This window comes from Salvia hispanica, chromosome 6, assembly GCF_023119035.1.
Source record: "Salvia hispanica cultivar TCC Black 2014 chromosome 6, UniMelb_Shisp_WGS_1.0, whole genome shotgun sequence".
NCBI classification, from domain to species: domain Eukaryota; kingdom Viridiplantae; phylum Streptophyta; class Magnoliopsida; order Lamiales; family Lamiaceae; genus Salvia; species Salvia hispanica.
The window spans coordinates 12,887,358-12,900,139 of NC_062970.1; the positions used below are offsets into that span (position 1 = coordinate 12,887,358).

At 40.0% G+C, this 12,782-nt stretch overlaps 2 protein-coding genes across 2 annotated transcripts; one reads left to right on the forward strand and one right to left on the reverse strand.

Moving 5' to 3' along the window:
* The first annotated feature begins 148 nt into the window (after positions 1–148).
* On the forward strand, positions 149–1,552 carry LOC125195931 (clavaminate synthase-like protein At3g21360). The gene is made up of 3 exons (XM_048094219.1): positions 149–538; positions 711–964; positions 1,043–1,552. The coding sequence occupies exons 1-3, from the start codon at positions 173–175 to the stop codon at positions 1,386–1,388; spliced, it is 966 nt and encodes a 321-aa protein (XP_047950176.1). The 5' UTR covers positions 149–172; the 3' UTR covers positions 1,389–1,552.
* A 49-nt stretch (positions 1,553–1,601) lies between these two features.
* Positions 1,602–10,487, reverse strand: LOC125194719. Its single transcript, XM_048092954.1, has 17 exons — positions 10,213–10,487; positions 9,401–9,501; positions 9,210–9,281; positions 8,198–9,133; positions 7,778–7,840; positions 7,447–7,647; positions 7,249–7,359; positions 6,994–7,145; positions 5,594–5,617; positions 5,189–5,415; positions 4,279–4,379; positions 4,025–4,096; positions 3,010–3,948; positions 2,619–2,681; positions 2,297–2,494; positions 2,099–2,209; positions 1,602–2,009 (listed from the first exon to the last, which is right to left on the reverse strand). The coding sequence occupies exons 1-17, from the start codon at positions 10,382–10,384 to the stop codon at positions 1,848–1,850; spliced, it is 3,705 nt and encodes a 1,234-aa protein (XP_047948911.1). The 5' UTR covers positions 10,385–10,487; the 3' UTR covers positions 1,602–1,847.
* Positions 10,488–12,782: the final 2,295 nt, after the last annotated feature.

The window sequence follows — 12,782 nt, forward strand, 5'->3', positions numbered from 1 at the left end:
GCAACTAATCAACCTACAATATATTCCTTGAAGCTATACATCATTTCCAAAAACGACAAAATACGTGGATTACAAAGTGATGATCACAATCAATTGATAAGTAGCACAGCTTCCTATAAATAGTATAGTTTCCAAATTGTATCAGATACATACACACATACATTGCAATAATATGGAGTTCAGTTGCAAGGATTTCAAGGTGGGGAAGTGCGAGGGCGAGAAGCAGATCGACGGAGAGACTCTGCCGCTCGTGCTGCAGCCTCCGAGCGAGGCCAAGAGCGACGTCAAGTCGTTGCTGGAGGCCTTGGATAGGAACAAGGAGTGGTTCGACCAGATGATCACCAAGAACAGCGCTGTTCTCTTGAGGGGATTCGACGTTCAGAATGCCGTGGAGTTCAACGACATCATCGAGACCTTCGGCTGGGAGGACATCCGGTACGTGGGGCCCGCTCCTCGCACCCACATCCACAAGAGGGTCTGGACAGCCAATGAAGGCCCCCTCTCCGAGTTCATTTACTACCACCACGAGATGGTCCTTGTAAGTATTCCATCCACGACTAGTCTTGTTTTTCTATTTTGGTCCGTCTCACAAAACTTAGTGTCTTTTCATTTTTACATTAAAATCCGTATTTTCTACTATTAAGACTATTGATAGTGAACGAAGGTGGTAGTAATATCACTAATATCTAACATTTATTATGTCCTTCCAGATAAAGGAATTCCCAAAGAAGGTGATACTATTCTGTGAAGTACCATCACCGGAAGGCGGTGAGACGCCTTTCGTACCGAGTTTCCGGGTGACGGAGCGGATGGTGCAGGAGTTTCCGGAGATGGTGGAGGAGCTGGAGAAGAAGGGGCTGAGGTACACCTTCACAGCTCTGAGCAATGACAACACGGGGTCGATGAGGGGTCGCGGTTGGCAGGATGCCTTTGCCACCACGGACCCTGCTGAAGCCGAGAGAAGGTAATGTCTCCCTTACCTAACATATTTTTGCTATCTAGTATTTGTTTGAATGATCTGAAGGTTGCGTTGCGTGTTCAGGGCGAGGGCACTGGGGATGGACGTGGAGTGGCTGGCGAATGGCGGGGTGAAGACGATACTGGGGCCGAGGTGCTTGACGAGGGTTTTTGAGGGCAGGAAGGGGAGGAGGATGTGGTTCAACACGGTTGTCGGGATGCATGGGAAGGACCTCAGCTCCGCCACCATGGCCGACGGCTCTGAGATACCGGCCGATGTGGTCAAGAGATGTGGGGAGATTATAGAAGAGGAGAGCATCCAGTTCAAGTGGCAAAAGGGTGATGTCCTATTCCTGGATAATTATGCTACACTTCATGGTAGAAGGCCTGCACTTCCACCTAGAAAGGTTTTGGTTGCTACTTGCAAATAAGATCCCAATCACCCCAAAATAAGATGCTCTTCATTACCAAAAATAAAGCCCTCTCCTCTCATCACAGGGCATATATACATGGGCATCTACTGTTACTCTTATATTTAACTACATCGATTGTATCATTCCTATCAATTACTATAAAATAAATTTTTTCTTCTGAATGATTGATTCGTTCACGATAAAAGTACATACTGATCAACCATTTAACACTGAGGAGAAAATACTTCAATTCTTCATTACCTTGCAGTATAAATACATCTCCTATAAACGAAATATATATCAGCAACTAGCACCACCTCTACTCGTAGCCTCTTCAACTTCATGTCGATGAAAATAGGAAGGATTTAACAAAAGAGGAAGATCAACGACTCTATCCCTTCACCCTAAGTTTAACACTAAAAATCACAATCACAATACAAAGACATTACACAAAAGTTTATACGCTGATCACGGTCACTAGGAAGCTGGACTCTGCATGCTGCGCCCACGCCCCCTATTTGCATATCCATAACCTCCTCCTCCTCCTCTTCCATAGAAAGACCCACGATAACGACCACCACCACGATATTGTCCCCGGCCTCCTCTACCAACTCGATACCTTGAATATTCTCCAAATGTCTGCACACAGCAATAAAATCACTAAGAGCCTATCGCATAAACCAAAAAACTAGAAGATAGATAATCAGGGTTTGGACATATATATATACCTCTGTGTCTAACTTTATTTGCTCCGAGTATCTTGTCCTTCCACGATTAGGATCATTATTCAGGGCATTGGAAGAAAGGGAGTCAAAGAAGTCATCCTTATTGTAAATAGGCTGCAGCAAACAGAAACATAATTCAGCATTAGCACGAAATCTTTTACAAATTGCTGGGAATCAAGTTGAGCATTGACTAAAATTGACCTTGACCTCAACATTAGGAAATTCAACATCATCCTCATACTCTAGATCTTCCTCATCACTGCCATCACCGTGTCCTTTATCCTTTGATTGCGACCTATTACCTTTTCCCAGATGGCCCCAAACTTCGTCCTTCTTGAATTTCTCATTCATTGCCATAAAATCAAAATCTTCAGTAAATTTCATAACTGGCCGCTGGTTCTGCAAGGAAGTAAAATGCTCTATTATGAAATTGTATAACATTTACAAAGGAACCAGTAACTGAGCATAAAACAAATTGATGTATGTATGTGATTGTAAATACACATGCAAACAGAGATCTTACCCCAGATCCTCTTCCGCCACGCCCTCTGTAATTGTTACGCGCATAATACGGGCCTCCATTTGGCTAAGGGAAATCAAGAAGATACAATATTAGCTCCTAAAGTCCAGTAGTATCAGATATTCATATCAATTTAATTGTTCATAAATCAATAACAGGATAAGAGTATCCAAGTTAAAAAACATTATGATCTACTACCCAACACCAATCGACTCTCCAATTATTTTTAATTCAGTTCCAAACTCATCTTTCTACTACTACAATTTAACTAGGTTTTAAATATGGAATTCCAATTGAATTGCAATTTCTATACATATTTCTCATACTTTGCTCAAAACTAAAAAGTTAGGAGAACATACTAAATGAGATGTATAGGAAAAAGAAGATAACCAACCTTGTGTGCACGAGCATTTGGTGGCAATGGTAATATAGGTGGTTGAGATTCCGCTGCTCCAGGAGCTGATGATTCAGCCACAGGCTTTGATGACACTTGAACTACTTCCACATCCTTATGTGTTGTTTGTAAAGATTGAGGTGCAGGAGCAGCAGATGATCCAGATTGTAACAGATGCCCTGGGGTTATCAAAGAAGGTGGTGGAGTCTGAATTCGACCGAAACCAGATGGCCCAGCATTAGATGTTACAGGCTGAGATATGGTCTGCTCAGTTACAGCTGCTGGGACAGGTATTGCGCTCTTGCTAGTAGCGGAAGTTGTTCCTGCATTGTCAGGAGCAGAAAATGGAGCCAATGATGGCAAGCTAGAGCTCAGCATTGAGGTAGAGATGGCAGAAACAGGAGCCTTGTTTGGCAACAGATTGGCCATTGTTTCAGATGCTAAAGAAACAGGTTGCAAAGGGGGCAGATTTAAAGACAAAGTTGATGCAGGCAAACTGCTAGAGGGAAAACTAGAAGAGCTTGTACTGTTAGGAATAAACGAAGAATGGTGATCGGGCACCGTAGAACTGGGCAGGCTAGATGCAGCTGTTGGTAAAGATGAATTGAAAGCAGGAAATTGCATCTGTTGCATAGACGGAGTAATTGACATGCCAAGAGGCGGCCGAAGCAAGGACTGTTGCGATAGTTGTGGAAGGACATTAGGTGTGCCATAGAATCCCTGCCAATACATTGGCATAGGTAAGCCACTACCATTTGCATTAGGTGGAGTTGGGCCCCAAGAATTCAAGTTCCCTCCAGGTTGATATAAAGGCAGGCCACTTTGGAAATTTGACCCAGGGAGTCCCATTGGTGTAGAATGGAGACCAAGATCTGCTAAAGACCCATTAGGACCTGTAGGCAAGCTTGTAGGTGGGGCTGTCGGACGTAGATATTGCGACTGCATCAGAACTCAGACTAATTAGAGTAAATTCTTTCATGCATCATATCATGAAATACATTGCAGTACTACGTGCCTGAATGATTGCAGGATCACTGTTAATAGGTGGTGTAGTCTGAACTGGAGGGGAAGCTTTGACCTGCAAATCCTGTGGAAATAGACAAGTAAAAACTTAGGTCTGGAATGAATTGAATGAGGAAATGCAATACCCACATACAGCAAAAGTAATGGATAAGGAAATAAACCAAAAATGAGTCTACTGACAAAATGTGCCAAATTAAAGGTTGATACAATATAACAGCCTGAGATGAAATTATGAGATGAAGGTACCTTAATATCAGTTCCTCTAAACAGTATGTATTCATAAATTTTGTCGCTAGGAGGGACTTGAGGTCCATCCTTTTTCCGTCCTTCTGTTCCAAATGATCTCACTGCAACAATATAAATAAAGATAATCAATGAATTATTTAATCCAATATGAAAATCAAAGACCAAGGAACAAGTTCGAGTACACTACTATTCTCATACACGGGCATGTAAATGAAGCCTAACATAAATTACTATGAGATGAACGAATCAATCAAAATCGATAAATCACATTCAACAAGAAAGAAGCAAGAGCAGCTTTGTCAGTTGAAACGCCACCCTAACTATCAATAAAAAGTTGAGGATTTTCAAGTTGAAACATAAAGCATCCTTGATTTCTAACAAGTACCTTAAAATACATAATTTTATAAAAGCAGAAGACAAACTCCTGCTACTTAGTTATATATGCACAACAAATGAAAGGTTAGACAGTGAGTGCATCAAAAGTAGTTATATATGCACAACAAATGAAAGGTTAGACAGTTAGTGCATCAAAAGTGTATCCACAAGTATTCATCATTTGACGATATGGAATACTCATCATAAGCAATGATTAGAGATTTCACAAGCTGAATTGCGATAAACATCTATCGACTTCGGACACATCTGACAAAAGCAGTCTCTCTTTCAAGGATAAAAATGGTAATGCTGACAATTGACAAATGCGGTGAAATTTGAAAACCATATGCCACTCAATATCTGGCACACGGAACGTAAAAATTCCGAAAGTTAAACAAGCGAACAATACAGCTATTGAAAGGATGAATAAAAATGGTGATCAAACCAAATCCAAATTAGCGGCAAATGAAAATTTGAGAAACGCATAAAATAAAAAAGTTGGACGATTTCTGCAAATTAAAAAATAGGCTCTCACCGTTGCGTAGGCCGATGCTGGACTCCTCAGTGTTGATGTTGTACAGTATACCTTCGTATCTGATCTCACTCTTCGAAGTCAAACTAATCAAGCTGCCGATGTACGAATCCGCCGATGCTCCGCCGACGCCAGATCTACCGCTCGACGCCGCGGTTGGAGCCTCCGCCATCTTCCAATTCTTCTGCTGATTCTCTAAATATTGCCGGTTATTTATGCCAAAAATGAACAATCATTCCCGCATATATGCAAATTTCTTTCTAGATAGACAATTTCCTTCCATCGTTTTTTTTTTCTATTAATAAGTTAGGGTTTTCAGGATTTTAATCGCAATGGATATACATTTATAAATTGTATAACCACATTAAATAGGGATGTTTTAAAGATTCTGAAATAGATACGGAGTACCTTTTGTTATATCGGTTTTTATAACTGAAATATCAAAATAAATGGAGAAAGTAAATAGATGTGAAAACCATTTTTAGTAGCATTAGTTATTATGGATTGTGATCTGTGAGTGTAAAAAGTTTATACCATATGAAATCTGCATATCAAAAAATGCAAATAAATAAATAAATGTCGTGGACTCGTGGATAACTCAAAAATAGTACTAGTAAAATGATTCTTTAAATAGTGGACAGAGTATTATTAAATCATTTTGAAGAACTAGAGCTTGATATTATAAATTGAAAAACGATATCGATATCATTTACTACCAAATAAAATTTACATTTTGAATTATCTCAATTAAATCATATTGGATTTGGATAGTATGTTGTGTAGGACAAAATAAATTGTTTTTAAAAAAATATTGAATTGAAGATTAAAAGTAGTCATACTTAGAGCATTTGTAATGCAGCTCCACCCGGGATGGCCGCCCGGTGGGGCTGCAAGGGGAAAATGAGAGGGCGGCCCGGCAAACCGACCCGAATGCGGCCGAAACGCCAATCACTGAACCTAATTTTCCTTTTTGTTTTTTATTAATTTAAATATTTATTTTCTTCATAAATACACACGTTTCTTTCTCATTTTCACACCTTACTCTCTCTTTTTACACTTCAATGTTTTATCGATCTTCAAATTAGTCGGAAATGGATCAAAGTGCTTAGGCAGCATTCATGGCCTGCGCATACGCATTGGGGTGAGATTCGAATGATTCGAAAACTTCGATTATTCTGAAGAATATTCCATTGAGGAGACGAGGCAATTGCTATGGACACTCTCCATTTGTCTAAGGTTGAGCTCGCTTACCAAAACAAGATGATCGAGGAGCTCAAGAAAAAAAAAGGGGATTTTAGTTTTTGATTCTAGATTTTAGATTTAAAGTAATGCAATTTATATTTTCAAGTAATTTGAAGTAATTTTTCTTTTTTTAAAAGGATGGATGTGAAATTGAGTTCGGCTGATAATGAGGTTGAATATATTGCAGGTGTTGGGACAAAATGACAAAAACTGATGTGAATGTGACAACTAAAAAGATTGAGTTGAGGCTGAAATGGAGCAAGAGAGGGAGAGAAACATTGGATATGCGCAAATCGACATTCTTATAGTAGTATTAGATTTTGCGAATGAATACACAGGAATCATTGAAGAAAATGGGGAATTGAAGAAGTGAATCAAAAGGGTGTGCAGAGGTAACTCGCTCAGCGCTACAGCCATAGAAACGAGCTGTGAAGATTGATTCAGTTCTGTTATAGGCAGCAACATATGTGGGTGAGGTAGGACGACGCCACTGCTGACCCATTAGTGCCGCCGGAATCACAATCATAACACAAACATTACAAAAAAGTTTCTATGCTGATCGTCACTAGGAAGCTGGACTCTGCATGTTGCGCCCACGTCCCCTATTTACATATCCATAACCTCCTCTTCCATAGGAAGACCCATGATAACGACCACCACCACGATATGGTCCCCGGCCTCCTCTACCAACTCGATACCTTGAATATTCTCCAAATGTCTGTGCACAGCAATTAAAATCACTACGAGGATATTGCATAGACCAAAAAAAACTGGGATTGGCAGTCAGGGTTGGAGTTGGACATATATACATACTAACATACCTCTGTGTCTAACTTTATTTGCTCCGAGTATCTTGTCCTTCCATGATTAGGATTATTGTTCAGGGCATTGGAAGAAAGGGAGTCAAAGAAGTCGTCCTTATTGTAAATAGGCTGCAACAACCAGAAACAAATTTCAGAATTGGCATGAAATCTTTTGCAAATTGTGGGATATTCAGTTGAGCATTGACTAAAATTGACCTTGACTTCAACATTAGGCAATTCAACATAATCCTCGTCCTCTCGATCTTCCTCATCACGGCCATCGCCGTGTCCTTCTTTATCTTTAGATTGCGACCTATTACTTTTTCCCAGATGGCCCCAAACTTCGTCCTTCTTGAATTTTTCATTCATTGCCATAAAATCAAAATCTTCAGTAAATTTCATAACTGGCCGCTGGTTCTGTAAGGCAAAGTAAAATGCTATCAAATTGGATTTTATTTACTACTACCACAAAGGAACCAGTAACCGCGCATAAAACAAATTGATGTATGTATGTGTGAGTGAATACATATGCAAAAAGAGATCTTACCCCAGATCCTCTTCCCCCACGCCCTCTGTAATTGTTACGCGCATAATAAGGGCCTCCATTTGGCTAGGGGACAACAAGAAGATACAATATTAGCTCCTAAGGTCTAATATCAGATACTCATATCAATTTAATTGTTAATAAATCAATATCAGGGTGAGAGTATCCAAGTTAAAAAACAAATATATCAAAAAAAAAAACATTATGATCTACTATCCAACACCAATCGACTCTCCAATTATTTTCACTTCAGTTCCAAACTAATCTTCTACCATAAAACAAGGTTTCAAAAACTGAATTCCAATTGAATCGCAAGTTCATACACATTTGTCAGAGACTTTGCTCAAAACTAAAAAGTAAATTTAAGAGAACATATTAAATGAATAAGCCCATGTGATGCATAGGAAAAAGATGATAACCAACCTTGTGTGCCCGAGCATTTGGTGGCAAAGGTAATATAGGTGGTTGAGCTTCCGTTGCTACAGGAGCTGGCGGTTCTGCCACAGGCTTTGATGACACTTGAACTACTTCCACATCCTTGTGTGTTGTTTGTAAAGATTGAGGTGCAGAAGCAGTAGATTGCCCAGACTGTAACAGATGCCCTGGGGTTAATAAAGGTGGTGGAGTCTCTATTAGACCAAAACCAGATGTCCCAGCATTAGATGTAACAGGCCGAGATATGGTCTGCTCATTTACAGCTGCTGGGCCAGGTACTACGTTCTTGCTAGTAATAGAAGTTGTTCCTGCATTATCAGGAACTGAAAATGGAGCCAATGATGGCAAGCTAGAGCTCAGCATTGATGTAGGGATGGCAGACACAGGAGCCTTGTTCGGCAACAGATCGGTCATTATTTCAGATGCTAAAGAAACAGGTTGCATAGGGGGCATATTCAAAGACAAAGTTGAAGCAGGCAAACTGCTAGAGGGCAAACTAGAAGAACTTGTGCTGCTAGGAATAAACGAAGAATGGTGATCGGGCAAAGTAGAACTGGGCAGGCTAGATGCAGCTGTTGGTAAAGATGAATTGAAAGCAGGAAATTGCATCTGTTGCATAGACGGAGTAATTGACATGCCAAGAGGCGGCCGGAGTAAGGACTGCTGCGATAGTTGTGGAAGGACATTAGGTGTGCCATAGAATCCCTGCCAATACATTGGCATAGGTAATCCACTACCATTTGCATTAGGTGGAGTAGGGCCCCAAGAATTCAAGTTCCCTCCAGGTTGATATACAGGCAGGCCACTTTGGAAATTTGACCCAGGGAGTCCCATTGGTGCAGAATGGGGACCAAGATCTGCTAAAGACCCATTAGGACCTGTAGGCAAGCTTGTAGATGGGGCTGTTGGACGTAGATATTGCGACTGCATCAGAACTCAGATTGATTAGAGTAAATTCTTTCATGCATTGTATCATTAAAGATGTTGCAGTACTACGTGCCTGAATAATTGCAGGATCATTGTTAATGGGTGGTGTAGTCTGAACTGGAGGGGAAGCTTTGACTTGCAAATCCTGATGGAAAATACACAAGTAAATCTTGGATCTAAAATGAATTGGATGAGGAAATGTCATTCCCACATACAGCAAAAGCAATGGTTAAGAGACAAACAAGTATCAAATCAAATAAATACCTTTATATCAGTTCCTCTAAACAGTATGTATTCGTAAATTTTGTCGCTAGGAGGGACTTGAGGTCCATCTTTTTTCCGTCCTTCTGTTCCAAATGATCTCACTGCAACATTAAGATAATAAATTAATAGATTTAATTCAATATGAAAAATAAATGACCAAGGAATAGGTTCGAGTACCCTGCTATTCTCATTTACGTGCATGTAAATGAAGCCTAACATAAATTTCTATGGGATAAGCAATCACTAAAAATTGAGAAAGCTCATTCAAGAAATAAGAAGCGAGCAATGTTATCAATTGAAAATGTCACCCTAATGATAAATTAAAAGTTAAAGATTTTGAAGTTCAAACAATAATGCAAGCACATCAAAAATACACATTTTGTAAAAGCAGAAGACAAACTCCAGCTACTTATTTATATATGCACAACAATGAAAGGTTAGAGAAGTTAGCGCATCAAAAGCTTATCGACAATAATTCACCATTTGATGATAAGACTACTCACTATAAGCAGTGATTAGAGAAATCATAAGCTGAATTACGATACGCATCTGACAAATCGAACTCTCCCGAGGATAAAAGGATACTAATGGCTACTGAAAAGACAAATGCAGTGAAAACCCTATGCTACTCAATATCTGGCTCACGGAACGTAAAAAATCCAAGTTCAGCGAACAATGCAGCTATTGAAAAATAAAGAAATTATGATCAAGCCGAATCCAAATTACCGGTAAACAAAAGTTTGAAAAACGCATAGAATAAAAGTTGGACGATTTCTGCAAATTAAAATAGCAGGTTCTTCATTTGCTCTCACCGTTGCGTAGGCCGATGCTGGACTCCTCAGTGTTGATGTTGTACAGTATACCTTCGTATCTGATCTCACTCTTCGAAGTCAAACTAATCAAGCTGCCGATGTATGAATCCGCCGATGCTCCGTCGCCGCCAGATCTACCACTGGACGCCGCCGTTGTATCCTCCGTAGCCATCTTCCAATCTCTTCTGCAGGTTCTCTAATTATTTCCGGTTTTTTATACAGAAATTTAGCAATCACTCAAAAATATATGTAAATTTCTAGAAAGACACTTTTCATCTACTATCAAAAAATTAGGGCTTTCAGGATTTTAATCTTTTGTTATTTTATAAATTAGGGCTTTCAGGATTTATTGTTTATAAATTCGGTAACATTAAATGGGGTATACTTTAAATTATCTGAAATACTAGTAGTGAGTATATTTTATTGTGAATTAGGAGTAGGTATGATGTGCACAGGTGCTCAAGGTTTACCGTTCTCATGGCTAACTGTGAATCTCTAATCGGTGGTTACGGTTTGAATCAGAATCGTGAGAATTTATCCGAACTGAAATCGTCGATTTTAGAACCGTAGTTTGGTTCATGTTCGAAAATTTCCGAACCAAAAGCGTGTCGGAACCGCCGGTTCGGGGCGGTTTCAAACTGGAATTACGAAAAACCCTCGGAAACCCATGAAACCGAGACGGAACCGCAAAAAACTGACTGTTCGGAACCGTTAAAAATCGAAAAAAACCACCGAAAAACCATCGGTTTGGAATCGAAACCGAAACCGGCGGTTTTGAAACCGGAATCATAACCGCGAAACTCCCTCACGGTTCGGTTCCGAACCGTAACCGCCGGTTTCGGAACCGTGAGCACCTCTAATGATGTGTATATGGACTACGGTCGGTTGAATTTTTAGAGCTTGATATTGTGATACGCTCGGATTTTGCATTGTTTTAAAGTCATTATTTGGTTCGTTTTAAGTATCAAAGTTGCATTACATGTCCATTATTTGCATATTTTATCCATTTCGGTATTCGGAAGCTGGAGCTGAAAACCAGTCCAGCGCATTCTGACTCTCTCCGGCGGCAGCTAGGCCTGTTCGCGTGCGGCAGTCCCAGTTCAAACTCATTTTGTCGGAGATTCTGAAGTCCTATCTGGCCGTGCTACATACCATTCTCTTTGTCTTTGAAAGAGCTTTGTGTTGGTACCTTAATCATCTCAATCGGAGTTTTGTGGAAAAAGTTATGTCTATTCTACCAAAGTCGCGCAAAGCTTTCAAGTGCAGAATTTATGCGGAAATTCAAGGAAGGAAAGAAGACATTACCTTGTGAAGCCAAATCTTTTCCTTAACCTATGGGGCACGAAAATTCCATATTTGCTATTACTTGGACGAAACTTTTGATCAAATTTAAATCTTTTTCAAGCCTATGTATACCCATAACCCAATTCATAATATAGACCCATTTATAGCCTCCAAGATTGGAGAGCCCCAAGGCACCCCCTCCACTCTCCAGCCCTAAATCCTCCATCCACCATTCTTAGAGATTGGATAATTGTGTTTTGTGTAAACTTGTAACAGCCCAGATTTCTAGGGTATAATAAATACGGCAACTGCTATTTAGGCGAACTTAAAGGCAACGAGAACGTAGACTAGGGTTTCATTTAAAGAGATTTGACCAAGTGTTTAATGAACTATCAAGGCAATAAGTCAACGGCTTAATCACGAAAATCAGGATTTGATAGATAACATAGGCTAAGCTCAAAAGTCAAGGGTTTGATGTAAATCCAACAAAACGCAATATTTCACAATATTCCAACTCAAGAAATAAGTTCAAATCAACCAAAGATAAATAGTTTCAAAACAAAAAATTCAGCGGAAGCAATCCAAGAGAAAGCGAAGCCATGTATGAAGACACGACTACACTTAAAGTTCCAAACATCCATTTTATTCGATTCAACTGTCTCAACACCGCCGACCGCCCGTCGCCGCTCAACCTGCACATAGGGAAAACACATGCAGGGCTGAGTATTTTAAACGTACTCAGTGGACTCATGCCAAAACGTTTTAATAGTTATGCCACCCTTACCATAGTGAACTCGAGGTTTAGCATTTAATTTTAAAAAATAGCATCGAGTATCACAAAATATTTCATGGACTGGTCAGTCAAACAATACCTCCCATTTTCTCATCAATCAACACTATCATGGTGCGACGAAGTGTGGCCACACTTTCGCCCACGAGATCGGCCGACTAGCAAGGACGGCTCCCGATCTCCCGTGTACACTAGCCTGACAGGGTTCGCGGCCCTACTTAGACCCGAATTCGTTTATATAGCCCTATAGCCTAATGGAGCGCACTCGCAAGCTAGGCATCAGGCACACACAATATCCAAAATAATCATAGGCATGGCATAACAATTTAATCCGCCCTTATTGCTCCACTATCATAATTTGCAACATAAGAGAGAGTTAAGAATAAAGCCCACCTCGATTCCTAGATTTCAAGCACGTTCTTCTTCTTGTTATCACACCAAGAACGCGAGCTATCACCTTTAATTTATGTATTTCACCAGTAAGTTTCAAACATTG

Excerpts from the sequence above, each read along its gene's own strand:
- LOC125194719 (XM_048092954.1), bottom strand. The coding sequence starts at position 10,384 with ATGGCTACGGAGGATACAACGGCGGCGTCCAGTGGTAGATCTGGCGGC. Across the intron at positions 9,134-9,209 it reads ATGATCCTGCAATTATTCAG|TCGCAATATCTACGTCCAAC; the intron begins GCACGTAGTACT and ends GTTCTGATGCAG. Across the intron at positions 2,010-2,098 it reads AAATAAAGTTAGACACAGAG|ACATTTGGAGAATATTCAAG; the intron begins GTATATATATAT and ends TGCTGTGTGCAG.
- LOC125195931 (XM_048094219.1), top strand. The coding sequence starts at position 173 with ATGGAGTTCAGTTGCAAGGATTTCAAGGTGGGGAAGTGCGAGGGCGAG. Across the intron at positions 539-710 it reads ACCACCACGAGATGGTCCTT|ATAAAGGAATTCCCAAAGAA; the intron begins GTAAGTATTCCA and ends ATGTCCTTCCAG. Across the intron at positions 965-1,042 it reads CCTGCTGAAGCCGAGAGAAG|GGCGAGGGCACTGGGGATGG; the intron begins GTAATGTCTCCC and ends TTGCGTGTTCAG.